The sequence below is a fragment of the Trematomus bernacchii genome, unplaced genomic scaffold (assembly GCF_902827165.1).
Source record: "Trematomus bernacchii unplaced genomic scaffold, fTreBer1.1, whole genome shotgun sequence".
Taxonomy (NCBI): Eukaryota; Metazoa; Chordata; class Actinopteri; order Perciformes; family Nototheniidae; genus Trematomus; species Trematomus bernacchii.
In genome coordinates this window covers 13974393-13999244 of record NW_022987720.1, presented here as the reverse complement: position 1 = coordinate 13999244, position 24852 = coordinate 13974393, and the positions used below count along the sequence as shown (strand labels likewise).

General features: G+C 39.5%; 2 protein-coding genes and 1 non-coding gene across 8 annotated transcripts in view; 1 reads left to right on the top strand and 2 right to left on the bottom strand.

The window, feature by feature from the left end:
• Window positions 1-626: 626 nt before the first annotated feature.
• trnac-gca lies at window positions 627-698 on the top strand. The gene has a single exon. It is a non-coding gene; the product is annotated as a tRNA-Cys (tRNA).
• Window positions 699-1973: 1275 nt separating this feature from the next.
• On the bottom strand, window positions 1974-6905 carry arl5c (ADP-ribosylation factor-like 5C). Its single transcript, XM_034143774.1, has 6 exons — window positions 6737-6905; window positions 5978-6038; window positions 5727-5874; window positions 5061-5144; window positions 3875-4026; window positions 1974-3451 (listed from the first exon to the last, which is right to left on the bottom strand). Exons 1-6 carry the CDS (start codon window positions 6780-6782, stop codon window positions 3403-3405), a joined length of 540 nt encoding a protein of 179 aa, XP_033999665.1. The 5' UTR covers window positions 6783-6905; the 3' UTR covers window positions 1974-3402.
• Window positions 6906-9046: 2141 nt separating this feature from the next.
• cacnb1 (calcium channel, voltage-dependent, beta 1 subunit) overlaps window positions 9047-24852 on the bottom strand; it is a 34557-nt gene continuing 18751 nt past the window's right edge. For 2 of the 6 annotated variants that reach the window (XM_034143768.1, XM_034143772.1), the window contains 12 exons: window positions 24722-24844; window positions 23404-23540; window positions 22488-22555; window positions 20753-20913; window positions 18058-18138; window positions 16352-16410; window positions 16131-16240; window positions 15583-15591; window positions 14098-14249; window positions 13412-13507; window positions 12896-13081; window positions 9047-11324 (listed from right to left, as the gene is read on the bottom strand). In XM_034143768.1, the coding sequence (XP_033999659.1) occupies window positions 10782-11324; window positions 12896-13081; window positions 13412-13507; window positions 14098-14249; window positions 15583-15591; window positions 16131-16240; window positions 16352-16410; window positions 18058-18138; window positions 20753-20913; window positions 22488-22555; window positions 23404-23540; window positions 24722-24844 (1725 nt within the window). In that variant the 3' untranslated portion in view covers window positions 9047-10781. Of the gene's footprint in view, window positions 11325-11379; window positions 13082-13411; window positions 13508-14097; window positions 14250-15582; window positions 15592-16130; window positions 16241-16351; window positions 16411-18057; window positions 18139-20256; window positions 20286-20752; window positions 20914-22487; window positions 22556-23403; window positions 23541-24721; window positions 24845-24852 lie in introns of those variants that run through there. The other 4 variants (XM_034143770.1, XM_034143769.1, XM_034143771.1 and 1 more) reach the window with 4 other exon arrangements.

The window sequence follows — 24852 nt, the reverse complement described above, 5'->3', positions numbered from 1 at the left end:
GAACATCATGTAGGGTTACCCTATCTTGACTATTAAGACTAGGCCTAATTGTAATCATTCAAACGAAAAGTCTGAATTACTCAAGGTGTAATTTACTCAATCCACTGTTTACCCTTCCTAAATACCTATTTAACCCGAAATACGATCTGTAACTAAGCATAACCAAGTCCATTTAGTTTCTCAACCTGACTAAACCTTAATCATAGCGTTGTCTCATTAAAAGGTATTTATTGTTTTCTGTGAAATTACTACGTTGTGGACGGGACAGTCAATTACGTCATTCCGATGGCATCTGAGCAGGAAACACTTCTATTGTGCTTTGTCCTCCATAGATAGGCTACATACCAAACGACGTATTTGTCGTTCAATTTGGTGGATTCTTTGATCTCCGACAAGAAGTCAGCATCTCGGAACATCGCCACAAATCTTGGCTCAGTTCTCCCCCATGTGGTCAGACAGGTTTGTACCTTTAACAAATACAATTTAAAGACTACGACACGAATGTCAATACAAATCAGTTCGTTAAAGTAAACATAATATGAACGATCACGATTTATACGGAGTCATATTTATTTCAGATGTCAATAGTGTTTAAATAACAAACACACCACATCTACTGAGCACAAGGGGGTATAGCTCAGTGGTAGAGCATTTGACTGCAGATCAAGAGGTCCCCGGTTCAAATCCGGATGCCCCCTCTTTTGTCAATTTTTTTTTCTCCTCATCTACTTTCGAAAGAAAAAAGGCTACCATTTCTTAAAGACTAATTATTCATTCTTTAAGATTACCTATAGTTGTGTAGCACAAACAAAAATAATATGCAGATGATACTGTTATTTATTGTTCATCCTCTTCTATAAAGCAAAGTCTTGATTTCCTCCAGTCTGCCTTTGATGTTATTCAATCCCATTTATCTCAACACAAGTTAGTATTAAATGCAGACAAATCCAAACTCATGATATTCTCAAATGGCATAAAGTTAACTTCTATTCTCCCCAAGATTTGTACTGCTCAAGGGACTGACATTGAAAGAGTCACTACATACAAATATCTAGGTTTTATTATTGATCAGAACTTATCTTTCAAGTCACAAACTGAAAATGTTGTTTCAAAGCAAAACATTAAATTCTGTTTCTTTAACAGAGAAAAATCCTGTGTCTCCTTTCAGACAAGGAAATATTTGATCTCTGCAACGTTTTTACCGGTTTTGGATTATGGTGATCTGCTTTACATGAATGCCTCTGACCAGTGCCTAAAGAGCTTGGATATTGTGTACCATTGTGCATTACGTTTTGTTACTGGATGTGGATATCGTGTACACCACTGCACTTTGTATGCTGCTGCTAATTGGCCATCTTTGTCTTCACGCAGACTTTCCCATTTGTTGGGTTTTATATAAATCTCTGCTTGGGCTGGTTCCCTCTTATATGTGTAAAAAACAAAGTCTATATGGCCTGCGCTCCCAAGATTTTATTCAGATGTTGGTTCCTAAAGTGAGAACAGAACTGGGTAAAAAAGCTTTTAAATATGCTGCCCCTTCTGCATGGAATAATATACAGAAGGAGTTGAAACTCTCAGATTTGATCACTATGGGGGAGTTTAAGTCCATCTAAAGGACAGAGAACAAGAATCCATTGGTCGATGTGATCTCGTATATCCCATAATTGAAGTTGTTTTACATTTTGCCAGTTTTTAATGATTTATAATAGTTTCTTTTAATTGCATATCGACTGGCTAATGTGCCATTTAATTTGTGTTTTACGACCACTGTATTCGTCTGCCTGTATTGTCTGTGTTTTATCTGTTGTAACTTTGTTCATCCTGCCCTTCTTGGCCAGGTCGCTCTTGAAAAAGAGATTGTTATCTCAATGAGACTTTTTACTTAAATAAAGGATATATATAATAGAGCTTATATGCTACAGTAGACCAGAGTCTAGTATCACAGCTGCAAGATAGAAAACACATCCACTGCATATTTGTAATACTGTTTATTCAAAAAAGGCAATTACACAATACAGTATACATACTTGAAAAATACGACTCATAGTACTTAGCAGCCAGCTCATTTTCCTATTCAGGAATTTGCTGTAATATACAGTTCAAGAGCTTTGTTTTCTTGAAATAATTTACTAAACATGTTTATGTCTTGACAAAATACTTCTGTTGTTCAATGGCGTTTGATAACAATGTATACATTAGGGGCAGACTTGTATCCTAATATTGCAGGCTTTCTTTGGCCACAGGAGGTACGGTATGTGCTGTAAAGTTTCACCACAGTTATTGTGTAAAAGTCTTCCATTGGAAGAGGCTTAATACTAGGCAGCTGTTTTGTAACTAGTGTAGGTACTATTTAGGTTGAAAAAGGAGTAGTTCATGTTAACTAACAGAGAAAGTAATTGGTGACGAGAATCAAAGGTCAAGATGAGATCATGGTTGTCTCACTTAAGGCTTAATGTGTTGGCACGAGAGGAATAAAAGGGCACTGGATTAGCTTGATGACATTAAAATATGGGATAAACCGGACTACAACCTCTGTGTAGGTTGTCACATATTTGGTAAAACTTGTTTAGTTCCAGTAATGAATACATTATTGATACTTTAATGATTATACTTTTAAAAATAACCCCAGTGAAATGAAAGAAGCCCATTGTGACAGAAACGAGGAATGTGATATATCTGGTCAGGGAGCCTCTCTATGTGGGTCCCTTTAGGACATTAACACTCCCTAGTAGTTCTCATCTACGTCACCACAACTGAGAACAACTTGGAGTTCAGCAATGAAGATTTATGGACCAAATATCTGGGACCGCTTTAACCCTGAGGTCTTTAGATCAAGCCTGGAGACTGTGCTGTGTTTCGCTGCCTTTTGTTCAATGTGATAACTTCACACTGCACTGTTACATTTACAGTTGTATTCTGTTCCTGTTTTTAGTTTGTTTTATTTTGTATCCTCTTGGCCCTTTAATGACGGCTTTTAATTGTATTGAAATGTATTTTGTGGTATGTTTCTTATGCACTTTGTCTTAATGCTTTGAAGTTTTATGTAAAGCACTTTGAATTGCTTTGTGTCTTAAATGTGTTCCATAAATAAATCTGCCTTTTATTGCCTCAAGATGGATATTAAAATATATCCAAGCACTTCTTTAACAGTACAAAAACAGTACACATTTATAGATAATGGTGAACATTAACCGACTCTAGGATCACCCAGGGTTCTCCTTTGCTCCTCCACCCTCAAGCCTTGGTTGTAAAGGTGTGGCGCGGCGCAGCAGGCTCTATCACAGATGCCGTGTTCAGAGGACTTTGCCCCAAAAACAGTCAATATACAGATACTGAGGCCTCTGCAGGGCCTTTCTATGTTGGCTCAGATTGAGGACGTTTCATCCATTGGAGTGCGTTCTTCTAGTTTGCAACAACCCGAGACTTCATCCAGTCCAGACTGGCAGGTAGACTGGGAGAGAACGGAGAGAAAGAAAGCATTTTGAGTGACGGAAATATTTAATACAGAATGAAATGTTTCTAAACACATGTTGTTGTTCAGACTAACTCTAGCTAAGCAAGCTTTTTTATGTTTGAAATAATCTATCTGTAAACAATTGATATACAATTTGTGTTTGTTTGCATGTATGTTCCATTTGTGTCATCACTTTTTTCTGCTGTGTTTATTTTGTTAACTGTTTTTTTCTCTGCAACTTCTACATTTATTTCAATATTTATACATTTTTACAAGTCTCAGTTTTACAATGTCTTACTGTCTTATTATTCTGTGTTCTTGAAAAGTTACATTCCAATGGGTTATTCCTGAGAAAAGCATTTCCAGGAACAATGAAAGCAGAAAGGAGGAGAAAGTGTGAGGTACGTTAGGCAGACTCACCCTTCCCCTGTGAGGGCGCAGCAGGCTTGAACATGCCAGGGGTGTGATGAGATGGAGTCGAGTGTGAGGCACTGCGAGATCTCTGCTGCCGTCATCGAGCCCTTCACGTCCTGTTTGTTGGCCAAAATAAGAAGAGCTGCATTTTGTAGTTCCTAAAAAAAAAAGCAGAAGGGTTACCAATGTTGCTTTCTGTATTTGTATCTAAAGAGCTGAAGTGTTTCCAATGGAAACTCCAAATATGACCCAACGTCAACTTTTGAGAACAGAGAACATAAACGTCAGCGGAAAATTCAGACACATGTCAACACGCTGACTCACAAAGTCTGAGCCAAAACTTCCTCATCACGTTGTGTCACGGCTTTAATTAGTTACTGTAAAAGCAGGTGGGTATCTCTGACATCTAGACAGAATAACAAAAGGGTTTTACGTCAAGTATTAACCCTGCTGCTGTCACGGAATGTACTTCAGTACAATTTGAGGTACTTGTATACGTTAGTTATAGTTATTTAAGTTCCTGCTCCTTTCTGCTTTATGATAATTAACTGCATTTCAAACTTCCTGCTCTGCCACATAACATTGATTGTCTAAGTTTCCTTGTGGATTGAGATTGTCAATGCAAATAAGTAATACAAAAATGAATTAGGATGTAGCATTATACATTAAGATAAGATAACATGTGATCATCAGTGGTTGGAAATTCACAAGCCGCATGTAAAATAATTTAAATTAGACCCACATATCATTCAACCTTTGTTTTAAATTAGAATATCATTGAACACATCATTAAAAATATATCTGACTAAATTAATAAAGGAAAAAAACTAGGCATCAAGGAACAAAAATAACAAACTAAAAGGAAAATGATAATAAAAGAGCCAAATTAGCAAAGAAATAAAACCTTAAATAAAAATGAGAACATTAAAATGCATCCATATTATCCAATCCAGTAACATACATTATCCTGACTCTAATAGCCATTCTGCATAAGTAGTACTTTACAACATATAATATGATGTCAAGACTTTTTGTACTAGTTAACATGTTGAATGCAGAACCAAAAGTACCTCTGCACCTCTGTGCTGCTGTAATCTAATCTAATGTAAAGACTGATTTGTGGTAACATCTGGACCATAATGATTGTTACTCATGAAATAACAAACATCTGTCAACACAGCTTGATTTGTACCTCATGTGCAAGCATTTGGTGCAGTTCCTCTTTGGTGAGTGTGAGACGTTCACGGTCGGTGCTGTCCACAACCAGAATGACAATCTGAAAGAGAAGTTATTAAATCAGATTTAAGCAACACAGTCACATAAACCTCATATTATCAGAGCTTGTATTATCAGGAGGGGGGAACAAGAAACCTTCTGCAGACATATGTAATATATTATAGGTGATTATGTAATGGTGATAAGTAACTTTTTCTGTACTTTGACAAATGTTTTTTTATTATTGTGTTCTACATTGCAGGAGAACGCTTATGTGTATTGTGTTATGTTGTTGACTGGTTTTAAATATTTTCATTATTTAAGGGCCACCGTTAGAAATAAGATGAGGCATTAAGGGGTTTATCCCCAAATTAAATAAAAAAATATAGGTTAATGGGCAAAAGCTACATCAACACAAGCCAATAAATGCTTTCCTTTTCTGACTTGGATATCTGATATCATACCAAGTCAATGATCAATTCTTGTTCAAAAGCAAGATTCAATGTGTTTTTAGGGGGGGGGGGGACGTTGGATAAATGCCTCAGCAACATGTCATGTTTCTGACCTTTATGATTTATTTGTTACTGTAAATTGTGATTCAGTGCCTTTATCTGTGCTGCTGTAGACAGGAAGTGATCCGTACCTCTGTGTTGCCGTAGTACGAGTACCAGCTGGCTCGAAGGTTGTCCTGTCCTCCGATATCCCAGACCAAGAAGTGTGTTTTACGTACGGTGATCTCCTCAACATTGCTGCCGATGGTTGGTGATGTGTGCACAGCTTCTTTTGTCAGACTGTTTGTGCAGAGAAAAAAACCACATTATAAATACAGATATTCAGCATATATTATGGTTATATGACACTATTTAAGTCGAAAAATTGTGCTAAATCACTTACAACTGATAAAGGATGGTTGTCTTCCCAGCATTGTCCAAACCCACAATGATTACTTTGTGCTCTGAGGGAAGAAAAGTAGATTATATGTACCCAGTGCAAACATGTTTTCATTCTCATTAGAACACACTTCTAATCTTGAGTTGCATAGTTCATTTCAGAGCAAAACAAGAGAAAAAGTACACACAGATAAGATAAAGGACAGACAGACGTCTGTTATTCAAAGTAAAGTTGTTACATCACTGCATGGCAACAATACCAGGTATGTGCTGTGTATCAACTGCTGACAGAGTTACTTTTACTGTAAGTCACTCTGAATAAAAGAACATTCATATGTTTAGTGATAAAAGAGAAGAAACGTTAACCAGTGACCAGTGCTGAACGACATCTTGGCCTAAATAAATTGGATAGGATTATGAATTATGAAAATCGTATTAATATAGATATCTCTGTTATGTTGCAACCCGTAAAAGTGTAGCTTATTTTAATTACCTTATAGACTCAAAGGTAGCTTTTTCTATAAAAACACATCATCATAATTAAGAGTTGAATCATGTATATTAAAAGGTAACGTTACTGTACTGACTTTCCACCAATGATTGTGTTATTGTGATAGGCAACATGAAAACAATAGTTATTTATAGTTATTTAGTCAATTTTCAACATATTATTTCAGGATATGCTATACTTAAACAATTGGAGAGCGTTTTAAAAGTAACAACACTTGACACCAAATATCGTTTGAAATGAACTTTATCTTACCTGTGTCACCGAAGACAGACAGCATCTTGGTCAGAATAAATCCCATATTCAACAAGTGTGAGATGTGAGCAACGAACACAATAAGATCCAGTAAACCCGACCTGATGGAGACACACTTCAGTGTAAACTGCTGACTAGCAAACTAACCTGAATTCCTTTATGTGATATCGCTTTCTACTGCTCCATTGCGTGAGTGGGTGGCGCCTAGAAACCCTCTTAAAAATGTGACTCACGGACGAAGGGCATAGTAATGGTGCGTTCATGTGCCGTTGGAAATGTCTGAATTACCACAAATATTATTGGCTTTACATTACAACTTGATTATTTTGTAGGCTATACCTAGCCAAAGCTGATAGAGTAAATAAAGCAATAAATATTGATTGAAACAATACAACATTTTGGTTAAAAATAAAGGTGGTATTCACACCAGTTGGTCAGCCTATGTAATTAATTATATTTTATATGATCAAATAAGGATTAATGTAGACGTCGTATATGAAATATAGGATATTGAAAATAAAATAAATACATATTATTTTATAAATAGCGTAGTTGTTTCTTTTTTTACTCACTTAGCTTCAAGGCGTGACATACACATGTTGCTTAGATTTAAAACCTCACATCTCTTTTAAATTATATGACAGCTCAACATAATTTCAAACCATTAAATAGGCTTTAAGTGTAAATTATTATCAGTTTAGAATGAAAAATATGTTTCTAAAGTCTCTTCAACAGTATCACAGCGTCACCGGTTCGTAGCTACTGAACATTTAAAACATATTTTTTCCAACAACATCCATACAGTAGATCCAGTCCTCCAGGTTTATTTGACTAATAGCCTTTAAGGTGTTTCATATTTTTAAACTCAAAGAAAATGTATCAACAATCCTACTTTACCATTGTAGCTCATAAGTAAGAGTTTATTCAGGAACACGTGAAGGCAACATAGACACCGACGACAGGAGTGGACTGATGACGCAACTAATGACACACATGGACTGTCCATATATGGAGTAGAAGGAAAACTAGGTTCCTTCCTCTGTCTGTATTATGAAGCAACAGAAAGCAAAACTGGTATTTAAAGAAAATCCCCGTGATTTCCAACATTCGGGAAGGTGTTTTCCAAGTACTAACCTACTGCACTCTAAAATAATATACCCTAACCAAACATTGTAATAGCTAGCACAACTTAAAGTGTTTGTGGCCATTTCATTTCTTTAAATTAAATACCAAACAATCCCAGAATACCTTTTTTGTTCAGTGAGGACATTCAACTTGTACAGTTCCTTATCTACCTAAGAGGTTAACCCACATTTTAAACACAATCTATTACAATAACATTTTAGTTTTTGGTTTATTTCCTCAGTTGATACATTTTGATTTTGATTGTTACATTTATATTGTTATTTTTTTGTTTATTTGTTAGACATGTTCAATGTACACAAAGAGTCATTGTACTGTGAGTGTGCGACTCTGCCGTTTGTATACTCTAAATAAATACTGAATGAACATTTTGATTTGCTCATGAGTATGAAACTTGAAAGCAACTCCACTGTACTTAACTATTTCAATTGAAGCTTCTTTATACTCCTACTTCATTATATTTCAGAAGAAACATGGAACATTTTATACTATATGAGATCACAATATAATATATATTATTAAACATTTTTAAAAGGGGTCATTCTTTATGATGAGTACTTTTAATACTTGCTGTGTTTTTATTCTCTTCACTAAAATCACGTTACTTGTAGTGTTTGTACAGTGTGACATTGATACTTTTACTGAAGAAAAAACATATAAATACTTCTTCCACTGAGCTGTCTTATAGTATTTTTACACTGGGCTCTAGCCTCCACATGTTGTTAAATAACACTTACGTTTAGTTATCAGATGGAAACAGTGTCCGTGTTTGTGACATTTCCTCCACTGCAGATAACATGACAAAAACACTGAACATGAGAAAATAAAACCACATCCTGGACCGGCAGAACGTTTGACTTATGTGGCTTTCTCAAAGCGTTTCCTCCACGACCCGAAGACTTCTCGGGTGTCATCGATGCAATCAGAGAGCTTAGGAGGTAACAGTTTCAGTGTATATCAATGTGAAAACAATAAAGTGACAACAATCTTAGAGCATTTTCTGTTCTTGTCATGTTCTGTTAAAGGTTCTGTGTGTTTTCAGGAATCAAACAATGTGGCTTTTGTTTAAGTTTTGCAGTTAATAAAAGCATTTTTGACTGGTTCTAAGAGCATGGAGAAATTAGGATTTATATCAGACATAGAATGATTTGATTCCCATCTTTGGTTTTAATAATGATGTGAATGAAATAAGGAAGATGTAGTTTCAGTTTACGAGGAAGAGAAACAAATATTAATCAATTGTATCGAATGGACTTCCCCTAACTATAAGCTCTAAGACATAAAATACATCACTCAAACACACATGTTGACATACACATGCAGGTTGTGCGTCTGTGAAGTGTGTCTTCACATCTCACCGTATCAATTAAGTGACACAATTGCATTTTCTGATTACATTTTTAATTAAAATACGAATTTATCCACAGATTAAAAATGAAAGGCAGAAAAAGCAAAATGTAGCTACAATCAGGCACCAATGATACATGTTAGTTCATATTTTTAACAATTGCGATAACGCAACAATAACATTATTTACTGATCATTATTTAATATTTATTTATTCAACTGAAGACGGGCGGGCCCAAGCGGCCCACCAAAGACATTCATGGACTCTCCATTATAGATAACTGAGTGAAGACCAAAGCTGGTCCTACCCCCCCACCCCACTTGATACTCATCTCAATACCTCACAAGAACTGAAGATTTAAAATAAAAATAAAGCAAATGTTCACAGGAAAAAACAACACTATTTCAGTCAGAAATCAAGAGTAAGAAGAAAGTGGTATTTAATATCAGAAAAGCTAGCTGTTTGGGTGGAAGTCAGGAGTGATTTACCACACACACAAGCACTTTTTTTATATATAACCATTAGCCCTGAAAAACAGACGACAAAGCTGGTGCAAAGGAAAAGTAACGACATGAGCAACGTGCTGGAGCCACAGCATGAGCTACGGTGCAGAGAAGCCACAAGACACGAAGAGACACAAACATGGGATGAGAGTAACAAGAGTTAAGACATCCCACCGTGGCAGGGGTGGACATGGCTTGGCAAGACATTCCGGCACTTGTGATTGGAGATTTCTTGAAATAAGGATGTTTTAGGGTGCGAGTGACTAAGGCAGGACACTTCATTCACACAACTACAATAGCAGTGCTGCTTTGAATTTGCACCACGTTAGAAAATGAATCCTGCAGGCGCTCTCGGGACCCACAGGGAAGAGGAAAACAGAAACGGGAGGACTAGGTCAGACAGACGGGTGCAGTGGCTGAACCAGGTCAGGGAAGAAGAAGTAAACATCTTTGGAGTGTACTCTTTGTTGTTATCAAGCATGAACATAGCAACATCGATAAATTGTTGTGTTAAAATATGGCAACTTCTCCACCAACTTTCTTTTTTAAGGTCTGGGTGATAAGAACGTGGAGCTGAGGGACTTGTAACTTCTGAAATCCAAAATCACTGAGTGAGATTAAGGTAAAGAGAAACCCTGACACTGTGCTGTACGTGGGGACAGTGACATTAGACCCTGTTTAAGACTGCAGAGGACAGACAGGACAGACTACAGCTCTACCGGCCGTCACACACTACAACTGAAGGAGAGATCGATCACAATCAGAGATTCACAATTACTGTCCTCGTGCTGTCAGTATAGAAATACATGATATTCATGCAGTAAGGAAACAAAAAACAGAACAATATAATTTTTTCTAAACATAAATAAATTGAATTGCAAGAAGTTGATGAATGGCATCTGTTTCTCTTTACATTGCACTGGGATGTAAACAGATTTATTTGTCAGCCTGACTGGCATGGCCCCCAACCCACACAATACCTGAAACCCTCCCCACCCTTCCCCCATCTCTCAGTCTGTCCAGTAGCTTCCTTCCCTCTGCGTGGTGATGCTCAGCGGATGTAGACGTCCCTCCCCCAGTCGTCCTGGTTCTTGTTGCGGCTCATGTTGGCCCCGGTGTCCACAGGCTCCTGGCAGTAGCGCTCCCTCAGCTTGGCGCGTCCGTGTGGCTGCGTCTGGCTCGGCATCGGAGGGTGGTTCAGGTTCTCCTGGTCCGGTTCGGCACCTTCGTCTTCCCAGGATGCCTGCCTGCCGTGATGCTGCGCCAGGTGGAGGCGGCTGCCCCCTCCCCCTCGGTAGGGCTCGGGCTCTTCATAGGGGTCAGTCTCAATGTCCATGCAGGAGTCGCCGGCCTCGGTGTAGGCGGAGTCCCGGCTGCCCTGGGTCTCAGAGTCGAAGGTGTCCTGCCGGGAAAGCCCCCGGCCGCTGCCCCCCCGCAGCTGGCCCCGAGAAGAGCGCAGGTACGCCTGCTGCTGCTGCTGCTGCTGCTGAGGCTTTCCTCCCAGGTCTGTCTGATAGTCTTGCAGGGTGCCGCTCCCGCCACACTCTGTCAGGGGCCCGTCTCGCTTCTGCTCCCCATGCACCAGGTACGGCCCCTGCAGCCAGACATGCCACACAGCAACCATGCAGAGACACAAACAGCAGAGCAAGACCAAACTGTCAGTGGTTAGTAGGCAGGCTTAGCATTAAGACTGAAACCAACTAATTTCATTATAGATTAAACTGCAAATTATTTTTGTGGATGTATCTATTAACCAATTGGTCAGTCTGAGTTTCTCAAAGGTCAAAGGTTATATTTTTGAAATGTCTTGTTTTGTCAAAACCCAGAGCTACTAATTGAATATAACATTTAACATAGAAAAGCAAAACAACTCTTTATTAGAGAGGCTGAAAAACAGCATTTTCTGCCATAGTTACATGCAAAAGTGTTTAGGTTAGGTTGTACAAATATTTGGCATTTCTTTTTCTATCGATCCACTATTTGTTGCAGCTTTAGTTAGCAGGAGGCAGAGCATTCAACACAGAACGTGATGTTCCCGCTGAAGGACCTGTGGTTCTGAAAGCGTTAGTGTTCATGACTGACATCAACCTATTTATATCACACACTCACACATTCCTGGTTTTCACTTTGCACACACACACACACACACACAAGCAGTCTGAATATCTAACATGACAGTGCCACCTTCTGGCAGATTGACCTCATGGCAGAAATAAAGCAGAAATAACTATTATATAGTTATTAATTTAACTCTGCAGCACATGATGTTAAGACTGAAACAATTTCACGTAAATTTAAAAAATACAACAACGGTTTCTGGATGTTATTTTGGACTTTTTTGTTGATGCTTCTAAGACAGCATCAATAAAAATGGTAGAATTAAATATAAAACATGTTTTAAGCCATTTGTTGAAATTCTGCTGCTCGGGTGACACAAATATCTATGACAATGTGCAACTCATATAAATGAATGTGCAGCCAGTCGTAACTTATGAGTAGAGACACACCAAATTAATATTTGGATTATAAAAAGATTAAAGTGGACACAGTGTTAGCAACGGCCTCCAACGAAACAAAGCGTTTCTGTCTGAAGAGGCGGACATGACTTGCTGTTTTCGGGCCGGTACCATAGCAACACGGAGGAAGACAGCAATCTGGATTCAGCCTCCCAGAGAAGAAAAAGTGGCGGCGAGAGGAGGCCACAGAGCTAAAGAGGGCAGGGTGGGGGGCAGCAGATATCCTTTTACTCTTCATTACAGCAATATGGAGGGGCCCCCAACGGCAGAGCTGAGTTACTCTTTAAGTCCAGTGTGGTTTGCTCTCACAGTTTAAACAGCGTTGGCAAGGTAACGCTGACCTGCTAACATACATGTAATCTCTCTTGTGGGTGTTCTTAAAGCTAGCTGTTCATGTGTGTGAATTTGGCTCATTTACGTGTCAGGTGTGCTAGTGTGTATGTGTTTCTATATACAGCATCGACAGGGTTTTAATGCACTTTTCCTTCAGGCTGCTGGGTTGTGGTTGAGGTACCAGAGTCCCCCCCCCCCCTGCCCTCTATGTTGGACTTCAGAGAGCATGTTCTTCCTCTTTCCTCTCATTGGCTAAAGGACCGTCCATGTCAGGCCACATATCCATATTTCTGCGCAGGGAGGTGAGCACCTGTACCTGCAGGTTGGAGACGGGCTCGGGGGAGGAGGCCAGAGCTGCTGTGGCCATGGTGCGGTTCAGCAGAGGGTTGGGGGGGTTGCTGCTCGGGGGGTGTGTCGCCTTCCAGTACGCCTCCAGGTAGTCAGCCAGATGTTCGCAGGCGTCCTCTAGCTGGTTCTCGTCCAGGATGATGTCAAACAATTCCTGCACAGAAATACAATTACTATTAAGGTGAGACAATACAGGCAAAAACATAATCTTCTTGCACTTTTCAATTTTTCAATTATTTTGTTTCTATAATGTCTTCTTGCAGAGTATTTGGGATCGAAAACATTTATTATTTTCACCTGTACTGTATCGCAGAATGTGTAGAATTGTAAAATACATTTAAAAGGCTCTTTTAACAAAACAAGTTTTTCTCATACTCTAAAATCTTCCCCTTATAGCACCAACATACACCAAACTTTGCAGTTCCTTTCCTATCTATATTATAGGAAGTGTTATTTTATTACTCAGGTCACAAAGCATACTCACAGGTGGGCACTGGGCCAACTTGTCTGCTGCCACCATCTGCACATTTAGGTGTTTGGCCTGGGATTTCCCCCTAGATTTGATGAGCCTCTGGAGGACCTGCAGGGAGACAAAAACCCTTCAGAGAATCTAATAAAGCAATGTTATAGGTAGGGGTAGGTAGGCAAATGTAATCCAGCTAACAAAATATAGTGCTGCAGAGATAAAGTATTGGTCTGGTTCCTTCAATACAGGTAAATGTAATAACCAAAAACTATAAACAAGCTACAAAAAGGTTGCATGACTTTACTTGATCACCACTAAGTGGATAACCTTGCCTGTTTGAGTATGTTAGATGACCCTCACAGCCTCTGTAGCCTAATTTAGAAACCATTTTTGTATGACACCTTAAAGCTTCAACATTCACAAGGGCATTTATGGACATATATTATCTAAAAGAACAAAATCTTAACATTTCTTAAGCCTGTGTTAAACACAAACCTTCTTTTAGACATCAAACCTTTAACATTTGCGAATCCCAAACACAAGAGCGTTTGAGTTGAGGAAACCAGAAGTGCAAAAACTCATTTCTGGGTTAAAGACTTATTCCTACAGCACTTTTATACAGAATATAATTACATTTCAAGGGTAATGCTAACAAATGAAACTCATAAATAGGGCTTTGATTTAAGACTCATGTATCGCCATACCTTAGGTGAGGCTATTTTGATATAGACAATGATGGGAGCCAGGGAGGTCTTGGCCAGCTGAGAGGGGTGGTTGATCGTGTCTGCATCCAGGGCGACCAGCTGGAGAGTGCGGGCCAGCTCAAAGATACGCTCGATCTCACTCTGCACCTCCGCTGAAGGCCCAGCACACAGAACACACAGGTAAGTTCAGCGAGAAGGCAAAACAATTGTGTAATCTTCTGCTAACTATGAGGAGATGTAGCCGTGTATATCAGCCATAAGTACATAACCAACATGTTTGTACTAAATCATGCATGATTAAGATTTTAGAAAAAAACATTTCCAAGCGTATGAATTAGATTGGATCACAGTTAAGTTCCATTTATGCAATGCTAAATGGAACAGAGCAGCATCCTCATTCTGTTGCCACCTCTCAACATTACCTTATGTTCTTCTGATCTTTCTTTATTTCAAAGGAAGGAGGCACTTAAGAATGAGATGCCTTGTAATCACTTGTAATAAGAGCACGATTTTTCACCATGTAAATAAAACAGAAAAAAACACCCTCTCAAAACAAATTAGGTGGAACATTAGTTGTTATTAGCGCTAATGGGCACAGCAGTCATTATTTTATCAGGTGAACCACTCAAGTCTCTGCACTGCTTGGGTGTTTTGTTTTCATTGTTCCTCAACAACAGCCTATAAGAGCTTGTTATTCAGCATTTTGAGCACAGTCCCCCCACCCGTGTTTTTTTTATCAGCCTGTTGACGTGTAAGGAGAGAGACTAAAACTGAAAACAAGAATTGGAAACCTCGCCTGTCTGGGCAAACCTCGGCCCCTCTGAGGCGTGGGCGCTGCCAAACCAGTGCCAGGGAGAGATAACGGGGGCAAGGCAATCTGCAGAGAGCCGGGGCTGCACACACTGCAGCAGCCTCCAGAGGGCTGAAGCATAAAGAATTCAAGATGGAGGCAAAAAAACAGGGCCTCAGCCGAGTGATAAGACTCATGAACTTTAACTCATATAAAGAAATAGCTGGCAAGGTTTTCATTACCTCAACAAAGACTTTTGCAAATTTGGATTTAACTTCACAGAGAAACATGTTCCCCTGCCATGACCAGAAAGAGTGCATGAGGCAAGGTCCAGCTTTTATAGAGGCTATCCTTGTATGATTGCTCAGAGACAGTATGGATTATCCTAGTCAAAAAAAGGGGGAGAGCAGTATGGAAAGTATCGGCTTCCATCTCTGCTCATTCCCGCTCAGTTTAGAGCGGTTGCCAGCCGCCCTGTTGCCCTCCCACAGATCTCTCCCTGCTTTGGTTTTGTAATACTTTTTCTTTTGTTAGAGACTACAGGCTGTCAAACAGAAGTATGAGGAACAGAGAAACTGACAGGCAAGCAGACGAGCAGACAAATGATGTATGAGCAAATGATGAATAAAGTGAGAAGAAAAGGGAAGTGAGGAAGGAGAGGCTTCATTGTTTTGTTGCAAGGAGAGCATACGTACCCAGTACGTCTGAATCAATACAGAGTAGAAGAACAAGAAGAAAATGGGAGGTGGGAGAGTAGGAAGGAAGATTGGGTGATGGGCAGAAAAGACAGGATGAAGAAAGAGAGAGACCAGATCAGACTCAGACAAAAAGGGGTATAAAAGGGGGGAACATTTACACTTTCTTTGAAGGATTTTGCCAACTTTGCTATCTATCTATCTATCTATCTATCTATCTATCTATCTTTCCACCTATCTATCTATCTATCTATCTATCTATCTATCTATCTATCTATCTTTCCACCTTTCTATCAAGAAACACAATGAAAGCAGTAAACATATGAAACACAGACATTGAAAACACTTAAAATGTACGTTCTGCAACATGATGTGAGGAAAATAAATATTTTCCGTTTGCTTGTTCTGCACTGCAATATTTTATCAAGTGCTTTATGACTATTCAAACAACAAAATAAGAGTCCAATGAATGTCTGAACTGTGAAGTTAATGGCATTTTTGTTTGGCTGTGATTTGTGCAGATCCAAAGTGGCTGTATGTAGTCTTACCCAGGCTGGATCGGGTACTGGAGCGTTCAATGATGGTGTGTTTGCTGGGGTTGTTGAGGACTGAGCGTTTGGCCAGAGATATGTCCGCTGTCACCCGGGTGATGGATATCCTGAAACGGATATCCAGTACAGCAGTCATTACCGGGTTGGCAAACAGAAACCAGTTAAAGCAGAGCGTACAGTACATGATGGCTGCAGAGAGCAGATGGTCTCACTCTTACCTGCCCTCAAACTTGTGTTTCAGGAAGTCAAAGAGAGCTTTCTGCATCATGTCTGTCACCTAGAGACGAAACATCAGACATAAGACAACAAACTATAATAGTAAACATTGATGTAAGACAAATAAATGTTGGCAGAGGTGTAAAAAGTTTTATAATTGCATAATAAAAAGTACACTGTTACATGTAAAAGTCCTGCATTCAAGATTTTACTAAAAGTACAAAAGTAATAGCATCAAAATAAACTCACACAAGTACCAAAAAGGCAAATTTGAGAATAGTATTATATAATTGGATAATAATTATTTAAGCTTTAATGTGTTCATCACTTGTTGCTACATTGTAGTTTGTGACTTTTAATTCAGTTTTATCTTAACCTGTAATAACAATTGTTAAATTACTTGTTTTATATATATAAAAATCCTGTGAACTGTAGTGAAGTATTAGTACAAAGCAGCAGGAAATATAACGTATAAGTACAACTACCTCAAAATTGCAATTATTACAGTACTTAAAGGTGGGGTATGTAAGTTTGAGAAACCGGCTCGAGATACACTTTTTGTTATATTCCATGGAATGCTCTTAACATCCCGATAGCAATGAATATCTTAAGTGCTTTGACAAAAAATCCATAACAAAATGTCATCTGTGGAAGCCGTAATACTGTAAAAAGCACGACCAATCATTTTAGCCAGCCCGGCTAAAATAACTGGATGGCCTACCTGCCTGTCAGCTTTCCATCTGTGCACAAACTTATCTCGTGCCCTCATTGGTCATGTGCGCGTTCGTGTGTGTTGGAGGAGGGGCTCTGTAAGGAAGTGGCAGATTTTCTCCGGTTGTGTATTTTCAAATTCTACGCACTCGAGCTGGTTTCTCCAAAATTACCTACCCCACCTTTAACACTAGAACCGCCAACGGGGTCAATTTGACCCCGAGCTGTTTTATATTTGATGTAACTTTTTTTCAATAAAATATTAAAGTCTCCCAGTCCGTGACTTTTCCTGAAAGTGTGTTATGTACCACCCTCTGTTGTTAAAAATTGTCAATATGAAGTCAGATTGAAGAAATCACCCAAAAAATTGCCATTTATACCTATTTCCGCCAAGCGGGTCATATTGACCCCACCCCTTTTCATATAAACATGACGTGTTGCTATAGCAATGCCTTTTGTCTACTGCGGTTCCTCCTTATAGATTGAGAGATAGATTGAGAGAGAGAGAGATAGATAGATGGATAGATATATTGATAGATAGTTATAGATAGTTAGAGAGAGAGAGAGAGAGAGAGAGAGAGAGAGAGAGAGAGAGAGAGAGAGAGAGAGAGAGAGAGAGAGAGAGAGAGAGAGAGAGAGAGAGAGAGAGAGAGAGAGAGAGATAGCTCACGGGAGACTGCTCGCACTGCGCTCCGCAGCAAACAGCTGTGGGGCGAGTTGAAAGTACGTTATGCTGGCCGCGGTGTCTAAATAATGCTTCCTGCCCAGCGGGCCATTTATAATGTCGAGCCCTGAGAGTCCACAGATTATATTGGTATACGTTTCATCCCTGTGCGATCAAAACTCTCTGTTCAATAAAAGAACATTTTACCTTGAAAATCAATGCATTCTAATAGCGGGTCAATTTGACCCAGGTGGCGGTTTTAGGTATAAAAAATCTCTGGCAGTTCTAGTGTTAAATAAAGGTACATAGAATTTTGCTTATTTTTCTCCTTGCCTCATATCCTTTGAGTGATGGTCCGACTAGGATGATGGGTCTCATGGAGGGAACCACATCGTAGGGGGGAACATGCTCCATCTGAGCCGGAGAAAAAAGAGAGCACAAACATTAGGGTGAGCGAGGCCGTTACGTTGCGTCTGCGCGTGCATTTAAAACAGCTCGAAAAGGTGTACACTCACACATAAATCCACATTAACTCAACCCAAAAGCCCTCTCTGTGAGCAGTCAGACTGATGGATTGTGGGTTTTTAGATGCTGGAGTCCATTGGTTTTATTGACTGGCTATGAATGGTCAGAGACGGGGATCAATTTCTCTCTGAAAGCACTCGCTTCTATTTCTTAGTCTGCATTCTTACATAATTAGTGTCCATAATTAAACCACCAGACGCTAGGGTGTCAGGAAAGCTCTCGTGGACGAGCTGCTACTCTAACACAGGCGTCACACTTCACACTTTCCTTTTTTTGTTGTGCATCAGCACCTGTCAATGTATTACTGCCAATAAATGCTGAATTGAGAGTTTTATAGTAAGAATGCACTTCCTTTTCCATTTGGATTTAAACTGTATGTTTTTCTATTTGTTTTTTTTATCCTCAATTCCAATTTAAGCTTGAAACCAACCATAATGTGTTCATCGCACAAATGTCTGTGAAGGCTTTATAAAACCCGTACACACAAACAATGAAACAAATCGGAGTGTTTTCTCCATAGTTCAGTTTAGTCTTTATCCCGTCTAAAGAACCCTGTACATCCTCAGCCTGTGGATTTCATTAAGCCATTTTCACAAAAGATTGATAAACCTATAAGCATGAAAGGGACTCATATAGAACACCCACACACAAACACAATCTATAATGCGACACATGAACTTGAGGCTTATTTGTACATGAAAGGAATGATTCATCTTTAAGGACTTCATAAGCATTTGTCCTATTTGGAAGCCGTCGGTTTTCAATGAGAGTGGGGTGAAAACAGTCCTATATGCTTTGTGAACATTGAAATTGGATGGATTTCTTTTTAGATTGGTATTCCAAGCACGCCCCCTCGTCCATGTCCGCTGTGAGGCTCTTCAAGCAGGAGATAGTGCTGGAGTGCTCCGCTCCACTACATTACATTACATAAAGCGGAGCAACGGAAGCTAATTTCACCTCATTCGTATTCACAGAAGCTAAAAATACATATTTTAAAAGTTTCCAAATGGCTCTCGTCTCTTAAGGGGCAGAGCAGGAGCACTGGACATAACAATAGCTTCGGAATAACAGGAGCACAATTTAGTGTGGTGAGTAATGGAGGAGGGTGTACATAATATAGATCTGGATGATAGTTCAATATTACACTTTATTGTCACTCTTTAACATCAGATCTTTCAAAAAAATACAAATTGCAGATATTGTATTTAAAAAAACAGAGTGAACACATTTCTTTTTTGAGCAGCAAAAATTAATGTTTTGCTGCTCAAAAAAGAAATGTAATTAAACATTACAACAGCCATAATTATAGATATTTTTGGGAAATTATGGACAGTTTTGCTTAAATATTAGTGTAAAACATTTCCAAATGTTGTTGCAATCGAACAGACAGTACATCCCAATCGCAGATAAAATGTCAATTCATAAGATCCTATTATCCTATACCATTAAGATACATAAGTATATTTATACTTTTTAAGGAACCGTGGGAACACAGCGATTTTGTTTTAAAATCTGTTAGAAAAGGCTAATGTTGAGATATTGTGGTTCACAGATATCCAGTCTACATTGCAGTAATTGAATGATGAGTTAAAGGCCAATGTCTGTCACTCCTATCATAACATGTCTTTGCTCTGCAGCCTTAACGTGTGATTCAAATTGTGCTGAAAAGCATGAAAACTGCTGATTGTCGGCTACCGTCGCTTAAATCATCCGTCATAAATGGAAATGAAAGCATGTCAGGATGTATTACTGTTACACTCTGACTAACAGGGTCTGGGATGGAGCTGCGCCTGCATCTGCACACTGACAGCTGTGAGACAAGCTCTGGGGAATGACAAACCGTGATATACAATATATATATATATATTATCCTGTGAATATGCCAATATGCCAATATTCCGCAGACTGATTGCGTACCACCACAAGAAAGAAAATGGGACAATGACACAACAGAGGACGAGGAGTCAGAAATGTGAGAGGTTGGGGTTAAGATCGAACCACACTCACCGACTTCTGTTTCTGTTTAGCTGGACCACCTACAGTACCATTCCACACAAAAGCCAGAAGGGACAAAAGAAAGCACAAAACACAAAAGCACATTTAGTTATTGACATGATAGGATTAGTGGGGAGAGAAGCTGTTATTGATTAAAACAGAGTTTACAATGAATGCCTCCTGTGGCTTCATTTTAAAATAGATTCAGACGGATATGCAGCAGCAGCCATTTCAGAGTGTATCAGTTAGTTTAATGCCTCTCCCAGCTAGCAGGCACAGTAACAAACAAACAAACAAACAAACAAACAAACAAACATACATATATCAGTGTTACTGTCAAGACCAGAGCCTGAGGGGCTAAACAGGTTTTGATCCAGCTACAGGTGAGGCAGGGAAAGTTCAGTTGTGAGCGGTTAGTGAGAGGGGAAGAGGAGATTAGAGCTGAACACATCTTGGAGGGGACAGATGCAGGAGGGGGTCTGGCGATGTCCTGTAGCCCTAATGTTACCTTCTTAAAGAAGGGCAGTCGGTGGGCGTTGGCCTGAGGGGACGTTACGCTGCCTGACATGCCCTTGGAGGAGCGAGGGTCACCCTGGGACTCAGGGGGCTCCTCAGCATCCAGGTCCAGGGGGTCAACGTCAAAGGCCATATTGGACATATCCATGTGAGCTGACGGAGGGGGGATGGTGCAGAGAGAAGACGAAAACAGACAAGGAAGAAGGGAAAGAAGAGAGAGAGAGAGAGAGCAAAAAAGGGCAAAGTAAAAACAGGATGAGATAGGAGACATCAGAGAGGAGAAAACGCAAAAGGGGAAAGAGTCAAGAGAATGTGAAATGCATCCAGAAAGAGGCATGGAAGAGATGGTATATATTGAGATCAAAACAAGGTGATATTATATGATTTAAAGTGGAAACAACATAGAAAGAGTTTAAAAAAAGAACAGACCAGATTTCCATTAAGCAAGGCACAGATGAAAGGTACAATAGCATGAACAGAATAGATTCAGTGGACAGAAAGCAACAGAACTTGGAGTGTCGATGTGTAAAGCAGGGGCTGCACAATCGAGAAAAGTAGTAGAAAGGAAAGAAGGAATCAAGCTGAGAGGGAAGATGGGTGTTGGAAATAGATGTGTGTTGGGATTATAGTTGGTGAATCGGGTGTCAGGTGTGGAGGGGGAAGGGCAGGCAAGGCTGGCAGGTGTCCAGTTTTAAAGGAAGTGTGTAGGGCTTTGTGAAACACACTTTTTTTGCTTTGTGAAAATTGAGAGATGAGGAGAATTATACCACTCTAATATCAAACAGCTAAACTGGTTCTGTCTAAAAACAATACTATCTTCAAGCACCCCTAAAGCTCAATAATGAACATGTTCTATCTCATCTGTTTCAGTGTAAAAAAACATACTCTGGTTTCGTGTTTTATTATTTTAATTAGTGACCTTTAGAGGTGCTGATAGCCAGATTTACCTTTGAACAGAGCCATCTGTTTATTTGTGTGTGTGTGTGTGTGTGTGTGTGTGTGTGTGTGTGTGTGTGTGTGTGTGTGTGTGTGTGTGTGTGTGTGTGTGTGTGTGTGTGTGTGTGTGTGTGTGTGTGTGTGTGTGTAAGGATCCAACAATCTGGATTGATAGAATGATTTAATGATCAATGATCCAATATCATCAAAGCCAAGTTAAAAACACCTATCCATTATCCAAATATAATCCATTGTCTAAATAAGCATGATTCCTAAAATGTCAAAAATGTTTCTTTAGGTGAGATCACCTACTTTAGGGTGAACTAGGTATATTAGACAGATGTGCTTTCCGGTATACAGGTTTTCTGTTCAATAAAGTTGCTCTATTTAATTAAAATCTTAATGTCTATCAAAGTATGTTCCCCATGTTTGCACTTCTATCTCTGGCTGTCTCTCTGGATATCGAGCAGCTCTCTGTCGTCCTGGCGATGCACACACAAAAGCCAGACATACTTGTCAAGTTAAATGAGTGAGGTCCATTCTCAGCTCTATTTCAGTGCCGTCCTGTGTGCTAATGACAGACCTCCTAAGACCTCTCTCACATCACAGAGCAACCCACTGAGATGTGCCGTGATTCATCATCATGCCTGACTAACTAGCCAATTAAAATCTTCATCTAAATATCAGGCGCCTGTCTCATCACGCTGTGTCAGGATTGCACACATACACCCACATAAACACGCACACAGTCACTATTCTGACAGAAGAGAGGGAGACCCCCTTGACCTCACCTGTGCCAGGTGGGGTGGGCCTGCGGGTTCCCGTGGCAACGTCCAGACTGGAGCTTCCTCCAGATTTACTATTATTGGAGAAGAAAAAGCGAAAGTTATTTTTGTGGTAAAGTAAAGACCAAATTATAGCTTCACAATACTGCAGTAATCATCAGGACGTTTATTTTTTACCAACAAATAATATATGTTAGGTTTTCTCCCGCCAGGAGGGGGCTCCTCATAGTTTAAAGTGCTGTATTGGCCTTCTGGTAACAAATAGTGAAGAGAACACATTTGGAAAAAGCCAGAATGAGCTTCTGACTTTGAGAAAAATGTCATCTAAGTAATTAAAGTTTGGGTAGGCGACGTGTTTTATGCTTCATAAAGCTACAGTTCCACAATATTATTGTAATTCAAGTTGTGTGAGAGAACATTTGTATTCTGCATTTCCTCTTGGCTCAGTTTTCAGACTTTAGAAAATCTCCTTTATTTTCCAGAAAACAACATACCCCGTGGCACCACTTCAATTAGAATAAGCTTAAAGGTTATTAAGGAATGTTTTCCCAATCCTGCCAAAAATAAAGTACCTCCCCCAGCTTAAAGAAATGAAGTGAACTCCCTGTAAAAATGATATACTAGAATCCCATCAACCCTTGTTATTGTTATATGTGTTGATGATGTGTGTGTGAAGGATAGTCAAGCACACACATACATTCCTGGAAAATATAAAATAAAAAACCTACACTTCAGAAATCTATAGTATATACATATTGTAGTTGTAGTGGAATACGGTGACTCACTGCAGTGCTTGTGTCTATTTAAGGAAGATTTACATTGCCTGGTGGGTGATGTGTGACTCAGGTTTGACCTGTTTTGAAAAGTGTGGTTGTTGTTTGTGACGCTGATCCTGGAGCTGCTGAGGGACTTCAACAGTTACCTGGAGCTGAGTCGGTTCTGTCTCATCCTCTGCTCTTGCAGCATGCGGGTGTTTTCCAGTTTGACCGGGCTGGGGATGAAGCCCACCTCACAGCCCTCCTTCACCAGACGTCCGATCCACCAGTCATTGTTGTATTTCTGCAAAGAGACAGACATCTGTAACCAATGATGTACCAGCATTTTTCTTTTCACATGCATTATCACTGGGTTGAATTAAAAGGTACACATTTGAAATAACATGGACAGTGCAAGGAACAATGAATTGTATGCAATTTCATAAATGTAGACATCGTTAACAATAAAATAATAACAGCATATCATATTTAAAGTTAAGAAAAACATAGAACAGAACTGTACCGTTCATAGTACAGAAAGCCTAAAGTACAATCAATTGTAGTAGAATAGATTAGACTAGAGTAAACTTGACTTTTTCTGAGATGGAAATCTTGCCTTAAATGACCAAACATTACATAAATAACATGAAAACACCAAAAACTGGTAGAATTGAAGTGCACAAGTGCTTAGCACAAAAATGCTGTTTTGCACAAATGCACTTAGGTTCAGCCTCATTGAGTCAAACCATGAACCAAACATCGCTAAGTGATGTGGTTTTGCACTTTGCCACACAAAGTCTTCCTCCTGGTGGCAAAGGTTCGTATTCAGAGAAGAGAGGATGTTGAGTCTGCAATGATTTGTGTTGCTTGTTTCATGACTGCCTACTCTAAATGTGCTTTGTATTCTTCCTCTTACCCTCAAAGCTGTTTTGGGAAAGTTAGAATGCAGGCTTTCAGTTGCACTATTGCAATATAAGGTTGCTGAATCAAGTAGTAGCCCTATGTGAACCTGAGCACAATGAGGCACACTTTCTTGCAAATAAGTTTTATGCCTGATGTCAGTAAACTAATGTTATCTAATTGAACAAAATATTTGTATTCAGAAAGTAGGACAATACTTGTATCACTTTACTTTTTTTCCTTATTCCGCCAAATGTGTTTTACTCAATTCTCCTTGCTCTGCAGCTCTTGTTAGTGCTTACACCCACTCATGGCCTGGGTAGGGTTTTGACAGAAGGAGACGGTGCAGTGAGTTGCAATAAAACATGATCCCATCATCACTGCCAATTGTTTGACTCTCCAAGACCTGCTGTTGTTTCCCCCTACACAATCCTGCAGCCTGTGACTTACCTTTAGTTCAGGATGAATCAGTACAGACTTTTACTTCTAACTACAGTAACAGCTCTAGTGCTATACTTTTCCGTACCAAAACGTGCTTTTCCATACCAAGGTGTGTTCTCCTTGGAGAGTCGGAGAAGTTCATACCTCTTTAATGTGCAAGAAGTCTTTGGCCTCGAAGGATATGGCCATGCCCTGCACAGGAACGTCATCACTGGGGCCGGGGTTGTAACCGACATTTGTCCGCACAGCAAACGCCACCGGTTTGGTCTGGAGCA